We start from the raw sequence: 10,370 nt of genomic DNA, 5'->3' as shown, positions 1-10,370 counted from the left end.
AAATCCTCAAGTCCAAAATACTAAATTCGAGAGTTATTATTTATTTATAATAGTTACGTTTAATATTTTATGTTATTATTTATTAATGATGCATAAAACTTATAGCATCCAATATTACTTTGTTGGGTTATACTGTAAATTTGCCACTATACTATAATTGGATATTGAGTTTTGTCAATGTATTTTATTTTGGTTGATGTCAGCTGTTATACTTTAAGAATATGGATAAATTTACTAAACTTTTATGTTATTGAAATTAGCCATCGAACTTTGAATTTTAATTACTTATTTACTAACTTTAAATTTTTTAAAAATAAAATTTTACCATTAAATATTAAATTTAATGATTATGATTTGAAAATAAAATTTAATGAAAAAATATTATTTCAAATATTTTTATTTTAATAGTGAGCATTAAGTTACTTTCTAAAATTATTAAAAATTATAAATTAACTTCAAAATTTTATTTAATGGGAGGAAGATCTGAAAATTTTTAAATTATATAAAAAATAGTTTAATTTTTTTTTTTAAATATCAGTTTTTATTAATAATTAATTAATTTTAAATTTTTAAATAAAATATTCAAAATATTTTATTAAATTTAACTTAAGTTAATTTAAATTAAAATTGAATAGTAAATTTTAATAAAAAATTAAACTTTAATTTTAAAATTAAGTTACAAAATTTAATATAGAGTTGAAATAGAGTAAAAAATTATACAATGACAAATCTCAACAAAACTAAAACATAATTTACAAACCTAAAATAAAAATGTAAGTGCTCTTCACAACTAATCAAATTATCATTTTCCCACACAAACAAAACCCAAATTCTGTTTTCATTTCAATGGAACTTCTATTGCCAAATCCTGCAAACTCAACCCCTTTAACAACTTTAGGGTTCTTGGATAGAGCTGCCACCGCCTATGGCGACTCTCCTTCCATTGTTTACAACAATGTTTCATACACATGGTTGCAAACCCACTGCCGATGTCTCCAGATGGCATCATCGTTGACATCCCTCGGCATCCAACGTGGCCAAGTGGTGTCAGTTGTCGCCCCAAATGTTCCTTCCATGTACGAGCTTCAGTTTGCTGTGCCCATGTCCGGAGCTGTCCTTAATAACATTAATACTCGCCTTGATGCTCACACTTTGTCGATACTCTTACAACACAGCGAGTCCAAGCTTGTTTTTGTGGACCACCATTCTAGTTCACTTGTTCTTGAGGCAATCTCGTTGTTTCCAAGGAACACCAAACATCCGCAACTCATCCTCATTGATGACGAGATGGTCTCATCAGGAAGCAAAAGCACATCATCAACCAGTCACTTTCTTGATCATTACGAGGGGATACTGGAAGACGGTGATCCAAAGTTCAAGTGGGTGAGGCCAAAGAGTGAATGGGATCCAATGGTGTTGAACTACACATCAGGCACAACATCTTGTCCAAAAGGTGTGAGCTTAAGCCATAGGGCAATTTTCATAAAAACCATGGATGCTTTGGTTGATTGGTCGGTTCCAAATCAACCTGTTTACTTATGGACTCTACCCATTTTCCATGCTAATGGGTGGAGCTTCCCATGGGGTATGGCTGCAGTAGGAGGGACCAACATTTGCCTCCGCAAAGTTGACCCTTCACAGATTTACCGTTTGATCAAACAACATAAGGTGACCCACATGTGTGGTGCACCTGTCGTTCTTAACATGCTATCGAATTCACCAGACCTAGAAACATTAGACCACCACGTCCAGATTCTAACGGCTGGTGCACCCCCACCAGCACCAGTACTAGCCAGAACCGAGTCGATGGGCTTTGTGGTGAGCCATGGTTATGGGTTAACTGAAACTGGAGGAATTGTTGTCTCATGTGCGTGGAAACAGAAATGGAACAAACTTCCATTAACAGAAAGGGCCAGGCTAAAGTCAAGACAAGGAGTGAACACTGTTGGTTTAACGGAAGCCGATGTTTTCGATCCTAAGACTGGGGAACCTGTTAAACGTGATGGAAAAACTGTTGGCGAGGTTGTTTTACGAGGTGGGTCTCTCATGTTAGGGTATCTCAAAGACACTGAAGGAACGTCCAAATGTATGAGAGAAAATGGCTGGTTTTATACGGGGGATGTAGGTGTAATTCACCCAGATGGTTATTTGGAAATCAAGGATCGATCCAAGGATATAATTATAAGCGGTGGGGAAAATATAAGCAGCCCTGAAGTTGAGTCGGTGTTATATTCACATCCAGCGGTTAATGAGGCGGCGGTGGTGGCTAAGCCTGATAAGTTTTGGGGTGAAACACCATGTGCATTTGTTAGTTTGAAGAAGAATGGTGAGTTGACTCAGAAACCAAGCGAGAAGGAGATTATACAGTATTGTAGGGATAGGTTGCCACATTATATGGTGCCGAAGACGGTGGTGTTTGAAAATGAGCTTCCCAAGACTTCAACGGGGAAAGTACAGAAGTTCATTCTCAGGAGAATTGCTAAGGCTATGAGTTGAGTTGGCCTGCCCTAGGTTTGGTGGTGTAACAAATGTGTTTGACGTAACGTATCAATATTTTGCTCAATAAGGGGTTCATGATTTCAATTTGCTGCCTTCATGTCTGCTGATGCTGATGGGCAAATTTATTATGGAGATGGTTGTATTTGTAGTTAGATTATATATATATATATATATATATTTTTAAAAATTAATAAATTAGTTTGATTCTTGTTAAAAATTTTATCAATTATTGTTAAAAATTGGTGTTGTTGATGAAATAATTATACAGGTGACTTATCATGCTGATATATAAATACTAGTTTATTAATAAACTTTTTAACGGAAAAACTAATTTACTGTTAAATCTAATATATAAAAATTAATTTACACACTTTTTGAATAAAAATAATAAAAATAAAACTATAATACAAGTATGTGGATGGTAATTTTATGTATGCAATTTGCAGTCTCCATAGGTATCGATAAGGTATTAGTGAATGATTCTATTGGTATTATCTTTGCTAGAAATTGTACCTTTTATTAGTGTGGGGTAGATATAACCAGGCTCCTTCGATTGTGTCAATAGGAAGAGAAACAAATATTATATGGTAAATCCTCTTTTGGCATAGTATGTAATTACCGGACTCATTAAAATACGAAGCCAATTATTTGTGTTTGCAAGCTAAAAGTAAAACAAAATTCAACCTAATATTGCATTTTAATTTTTTTTATTGAATAAATAAATTAATTAACTTTGTATGAGTGAGAAATATAATCTCTTCATTAAAATTGCACAATTACATGTTTATTTTGATGTTTCTATATAATGTATAATAATAAATTTAACCATTTTTTCAATTTGACTATTACTCTTTTGTTAAAAGTTAATAAGAAATTTTAAAAACTAAAAAGATCAAAAGCTCATAATAACAACTTTAAAAAACCAATTAAGTCTTTTTAAAATTAAAAAAATTTCAAAAATCATAAACATAAGTTATAAAAAAAGTTATAAAATTTTTAAAATTATAAAATTTTTATTAAAAATTAACAATATTGACCTGATAAAAGTGTGGGTCAATTTTTTTTAAAACTTTTAACTGTTAGATTTTAATGGGTCGGTATTTTTTATTTTTTTAATAAAAGATTTATAATTTTAAAAAATTTATAACTTTGTTTTGTAAATTTTGTTTATAATTTTTTTATTTTTTAATACTTTAAAATTTTAAAAGGGCTTAATTGTTTTTTTTTTTAAATTTGTTACTAAGGCCTTTTTGACCCTTTAACCTTAATAGTTTCAAAATTTTCTAATTTACTTCTAATAAAAGAGTAGGGGACAAAATGAATATTGTGTAAAGCTTGAGGGCTAAATTTGTTATACCTTGTATATAAACACAAGATTTTAATGGAGAGGTTATTTTGTTCACTCATATAATATATAGGGGCTAATTTGCCTATATTTTTAGCATAAGGGTTAAAATGCATTCTAGGCTATAGGACAAAAGATTTTGAGGTACTTTTACTGTGTTTTCAATGCAATGAAGACATTGCCTAAAAAATGATATTTCCTAAGATAAATTAATTATTTAAAAATATTTGCATTATTTAAAAATGACTTAATTCACAATCTGGCATCTAAAATTATACCATTTTTCCCATCTTGCTACATAACATTTTTTGTTATAATCCTTTTTCCCAAGTTGGTACGTCCATTACATTAAATTTATTTTGAAAAAAGTTTTAATCCACAATGTTATATCTTTCAATTATCCTTCAATTATCCTAAACCCTAAACCCTAAACCCTAAACTATCCTTCAATTATCCATTTTACACCAAAATGTTATATCTGTTAAAAATATTATAGACAATAATAAACCGCCATATCATATAAACTTCAAAAATATTTTTAAATTTATTTTATTTCCTATTTTTCTTTGACATTATTTCTCTTTTATTTTTTATTATTTTTTTCTTTCGTCTTCCTTTAAAATGTCTAGTAATACCAGTAATGCCCAAAATTTGCCCTTTCAAGGTCTAGATGATGGCGATTTATTCTATTTTTAAACTTCACTACTTGCTTTTTCTACCTAACAAGATTGCAAAAGTTATTTGATAGATCAAAATCAATGTTTTTCAGAATTGTATCGAAAACTGATCGGGGTATTGGTCCGAAGATAGGGGCTAAACTAGTTAACTCATGAATTGATACAGACTGATTTAACCAAGCTAAAAAAACCAATTGAACCGATTTTCTCTATTTTAAATATTTTTTTATTTTATGAAATTTTTAATAATTTATTTAATCGAACCAAACGAATTGATCAAACTAAAAACTAGTGGCTTGATTGGTTCAACCATCAGTCTAGCTTTGAAGAAAAAAAAGAATAAGAATATATATAAGAGAAAATAATACTTTAACTTTTTTTTCCACATGTCAATTTTTAATTGGTTATTTTTTTTAAAAAAAAATATACTTTATAGTTTAACTAATGAGTGAACTAACATAGGTACCAATTTGGGAAATAAATAATTTAGGTATCACTTGTGAATAAAAAAAAAGCTTAGATACCAAATTAGGAAAAAAGGCATAGCTTAGGTACCAATTTGTAGGTTATTCCTCCTTTAAGATAAACTTAACGATTTGACTAGAGTCATTCCTAAATGTGTCTTAAAAGTTGTTCGATAGGACGATAGAGCATCATCAAGCCTCTGACTTCAATCTTTTCTATTAGGTCGCACCACCTTCTCAAGGATTCTTTTGATCTCTCGGTTTACCTGTTCAACTTACCCATTTGACTGTGAATGATAGGCAATGGCAATTTTGTGTTTCACATCGTACATGTCAAGCAACCACTTAAGCCATTTCTTTACAAATTGAGATCCTTCATTGCTAATTATAGCTCTAGGAGTCTCAAACCATGTAAACACATGTTTATGTAGGAATCGCATTACTATGTTAACATCATTTGTTGGGTATGCTTCAGCTTCAACCCATTTGGATACGTAGTCGATTACCATGAGGATAGATCTGTTACCATAAGAAGAAGGAAACGAGCATAGAAAATTGATGCCCCATACGTCAAATAATTCTACCTCCAAAATGTTTGTCAAGGGCATTTCGTTCCTCCTTGATATGCTTCCGATCCTCTGGCATCTATCACAATATTTTGCAAATGCATACACATCCTTGAACATTGTAGGCCAAAAGAATCCTACTTATAAGATCTTCGACTAACAAAGGCACCGACTTAGGAAAATAAGATAGTTTAGGCACCAATTGTGACAAAAAAATAGATATCGAGGTGGAAAAAAATATAGTTTAATTATCAATTTGTAGATTAAGTCTTTTATAAAACACATTGATGGAGTGATAAAGACCTTTTATGATGTACACTCAAAAAAATATTTTATATATTATTAATAGAATAAAATTCTATAAGTGAGTTTATGATATTGACATGTGTTCTATTTTATTAATATATTACTAGAAAGCCTATCACATGTGTATGCATGTAAAAGCTATAAATTTAGAACACAAATATGTGTTTAAATAACATATGAAATATTTACGATATTAAAATAAAAAATTATATTAAATTGTAATTAAAATGGAATTTATCATAAAATTATTTATCATGGTATTGTCATCAATCCTAAGTTGGTGTTGAGTTAATTTGTGACACCGTCTCAATCAACAGCATTATTATTAATACTACAAATCTTATTGCAAGCGTATGTATGTGGAAGTCACGTATTTAGACCATAGAGGTGTATTTCGAAATAACATACAATAAATGATGAAAAAGTAAGGAACTAATTAGTAGTAACACGTGAAATATATACAATATTAAAATGAAAAAAAATAGAATCTTATCACTCACGTATGCATGTGGAAATCACTTATTTAGAATATAAAGGTTGTTTAAAAATAACATACAATAAATAATGAAAAATATGGTTTGGAACTAATTAATAGTAACAAATGAAATATGTACCATGTTAAAATGAAAAAAATGATTAAATTATGATAAAACGAAATTTAAACACAAAAATATATCAGATTAAGAATACTAAATGAATACAATTGTTTATCTGTAACACCCCATACCCGACCTAAACATTATGATTGGATCTTAGAGGTTACATCGACCACTTGAAAACACCAGAAAGCTTGCCTTATTGAACAGTGTTTGAACTTGTAGAAGTAGTAATAATTTTGCAAAACACGATTTACTTTATCTCCAAACAAAAATTTTACTTTTGTCAAGTGAATATCTTCTAAAACCTTTGTTATTATCTTTTGAATTACTCATTTCAAAAATCCTTAAATTGTTTAATTTCGAAAATCAAACTTTTATTTTTTATTAACAGAAATCATGCAAAGCAGTTAAACTAATTAACTAAAAAAACGCCACAAAACCCAAAACTAAAATAAAAATCTGAAAATTAGCCTGACAGTTCAAAAGTCCATAAATTAATAATTATTTAAAATAATCTTATACAAGAAAACTAATCCAAACTCCCAAACGCCGCCCAATCATAACTCTGCGAATTACTTGAGAAGATGAAGGAAAAAGGTGAGCTATGAAGCTCAGTGTGTAACTTAACTCAAGCGTAAGTATAGTGTAACACCCCTAACCCGTATCCATCGTCGGAACAGGGTTATAGAGCATTAACGGATTTACAGATCAGATAAAAAAATTTCAAATGTTACATATCATTTAGCATTCATGTCAAAAACCAATCAAATTTATACATATTGTCCCTAATACGAGCCCTCAAGGCCCCAAATACACCTTAGAGACAAATCGGGACTAAATTGGAAATTTAGAGAATTTTTCAGAAACTTATAAAATTTTCAAAACTGTAGGGGTCACACGGCCAAGAGGCATACCCGTGTAGGTATTCAAAATAGGGACACATGGTCATATAACAACCCGTGTAACTCTCTAACTTGTGCCATATGGCCAAGCCACATGCCCTTGTGCTAGGCCGTGTAAGCATACTGACTTGCTTTTTTAAAAGATAAAGGGGACACACAACCATGTCACCTGGCCGTGTGTCACATACGATTGAGGCACACACTCGTGTCTCTACCCGTGTGGACGAAAATAGGCCATGTTTTAAACAATATTTCTCACCCAAATTGGTACCAACCTAAACACAACAATTTGCATATAACCAAGTCATAAATAGGCATCCAAAACCAACCAAAATCAAGCTTAAAACATGTAATATAATCACATACAACCAATATGCCCGTAGGCACTTCAAATGAAAACTTAAAAACATGTTAACTATGTATCCAAACTTACTTAAATAGCCAAATACATATGTGTATAATTGTACCAAAACTTAACATGTAGGTTGCTTATCAAGCTCAACCATTTGGTACCCAAAATACCAATTCACAAAATAAATCATTTACATGTTAACCATACTAAACCACATATCAAACACGATAAGGCCATATATATATATATATATAGCAAAGTATACCAAAAAACAAGCCAATTCAAATGGCTAAAAACATAACAAAACATGTAGGCTATCATTAGCCAAAATAACCTATACATGCCATTATAACCAAAATTAGATAACCAAAAATACCAAAAAAGCCGATAGATAGAGTGATATAGCTCCGACAAGCTTCCAACCCAAACGAGCTTCCGAACCATTATAAAGCATGAAAAATAACACAGAGTAAGCATTTAAGCTTAGTAAGTTCGTAAAACATAGAATTTAACTTACCATTTAACTCCAATTTAGGTAAGTAAACCAAAGCATATCACAACTCAATTTGGCCAAAAGCCTAACACATATTCATCAACCAAGTTAGCCATGTAATTCATATAAAAATCGAGAATCATGTATGAGTTCAAAAACTATTTAAATTCCATATATATGTAACATCTATACCATGTATCCATATATCATTTAGAAACCATTTCCATGTAATTGACGTAAATATCTGTACTAGTTTGTATCGAAATCATATAAACTAGTAATAGAACTATGCTCGTTGAACCATTTAGAATATTGTTAGATATGTGGGGTGGGGTAGTATACACGAGGTGTACTAAACTATTATTTGTCAATTCTTGTACATGTATGCTCATACGAGTTGTAAACAGTAAGTTCCTCCAAGCTGAAATAATGGTAAGCTCCTCTGAGATGAATAACGGTAAGCTCATAAGAGTTGAATCGTAACCCTAATGACATGTCATTCATATCCTACGAATTCCTAAGGTTCAAACAGGGCTTGGTAGTCACCGTATGTCGTCAGATATGCGATCAGTAATTATACATACCAATTATACAATCCATATATATATTTCAATTAAAGCATATAAATATGCAATTTAATTACACGAACTTACCTCGACGAGTTTACATTGATACGAAAGCGATTAATTCAATATTTTTCCTTTGCCTCGATCTAACTCCGTACAGGGTTTAACCGAATCTATTCAAATGAATTTAACTCAATTCAATATTCAATTTAGTCCAACACACTTTTTGGAAAAATTATCATTTTGCCCCTATACTTTTAATTCTTTGCAATTTAGTCTCTAGGCTCGGAAAATGAAATTCATTCAATTTTATCCCTATCTAAGCCTAGACGAAAAATATAAACATATTTAAAGCAACCAATATATTTCACAAATTCATACTTTTACACATAATTTATCACATTATTCAATTTAATCCCTGATTGATAAATTCATCAAAAAATTCTTTATAAAAGTTGTTTATCTAACAAAAACCATTCTTTTTTCTACCATTAAACTTCAAAATCCTAACATATTCATCAATGAAAAAACTCAAATACTTTAACAAATTTTTAAATTGGTCCTCGAGCTAGCTAGATTAAGCTACAACAATCCTGGAAACATGGAAATCATTAAAAACGAGACAAAAATCATACCTAATTGGACAATGGAAGCTTGGCCGAATGTTTCTCAACAAAAATGACTTTCTTTCCTCTTCAAAATTAGTTGAAGAAGAAAGAAAAGATGATACTTGGCTTTTATTTTACTAACTTTTGTCTTTATTTACTTAATTACCTATATACCCTTTTAAAACATTAATAATTACAAGATTGCCAAGCCATTATCATCCACTAACTCATTAATGGGATAATTACCATATAAGGACCTCCATTGTAAAGTTTTATAGCTATTTAATACTTTTAGCTAATAGAACTCGACATTTACACTTTACGCGATTTAGTCTTTTTTTTTATCAAATTGAGCATGTAATCGGTAAAATTTCTTAATGAAATTTTTATACGGTAATACTATCATGCTGCAAATCATAAAATAATATTAAAATAAATTTTTTGACCTCAAATTTATGGTCTCGAAACTACTGTTTCGATTTCTCTGAAAATGGCTGTTACATATAGATAGCAACAAAATCACACGAAGTCCAAATTCAAACAGAATACACAGCATGGCATACTATGTGATGCAACATAATAATTAGATCAAATACGAATGGCATGACATATCATATGATACAACACATTACATATAAAAGAAAAGATACAAGTCTTACCCTCATCCGTTGCACATCATCTCTGTCCATTCCTACACATCAAATAGGGTAATAAATACCCATCCACACACACCAAATAGTGAGCATATGTCACTGTCAGTATAGTGTAGACAAGCTGCCAAATATAATGCAGTAATCCACCAGAATTGCAGTTAAACTATCAGATCATATATATGTGCTCGAGCCACCATATTTGTAGTCAAGCTGCTAGAACAAATATTGTAACACCCCTTACTCGTATCCGAGGCCGGGCTAAGGTACGAGGCGTTACCAGAAAAACATACAAACATTAAACTAAAATACGAGCCATAAAATTTTATTCATATTTCAAAGC

General features: G+C 30.7%; 1 protein-coding gene across 1 annotated transcript; it reads left to right on the top strand.

The window, feature by feature from the left end:
- Positions 1–743: 743 nt before the first annotated feature.
- On the top strand, positions 744–2,708 carry LOC121213793 (probable acyl-activating enzyme 9). Its single transcript, XM_041086917.1, has one exon. The coding sequence runs from the start codon at positions 847–849 to the stop codon at positions 2,494–2,496; it is 1,650 nt and encodes a 549-aa protein (XP_040942851.1). The 5' UTR covers positions 744–846; the 3' UTR covers positions 2,497–2,708.
- Positions 2,709–10,370: the final 7,662 nt, after the last annotated feature.

The sequence above is a fragment of the Gossypium hirsutum genome, chromosome A02 (assembly GCF_007990345.1).
Source record: "Gossypium hirsutum isolate 1008001.06 chromosome A02, Gossypium_hirsutum_v2.1, whole genome shotgun sequence".
NCBI lineage: Eukaryota > Viridiplantae > Streptophyta > Magnoliopsida > Malvales > Malvaceae > Gossypium > Gossypium hirsutum.
This window is presented reverse-complemented; position numbering and strand designations above follow the sequence as displayed.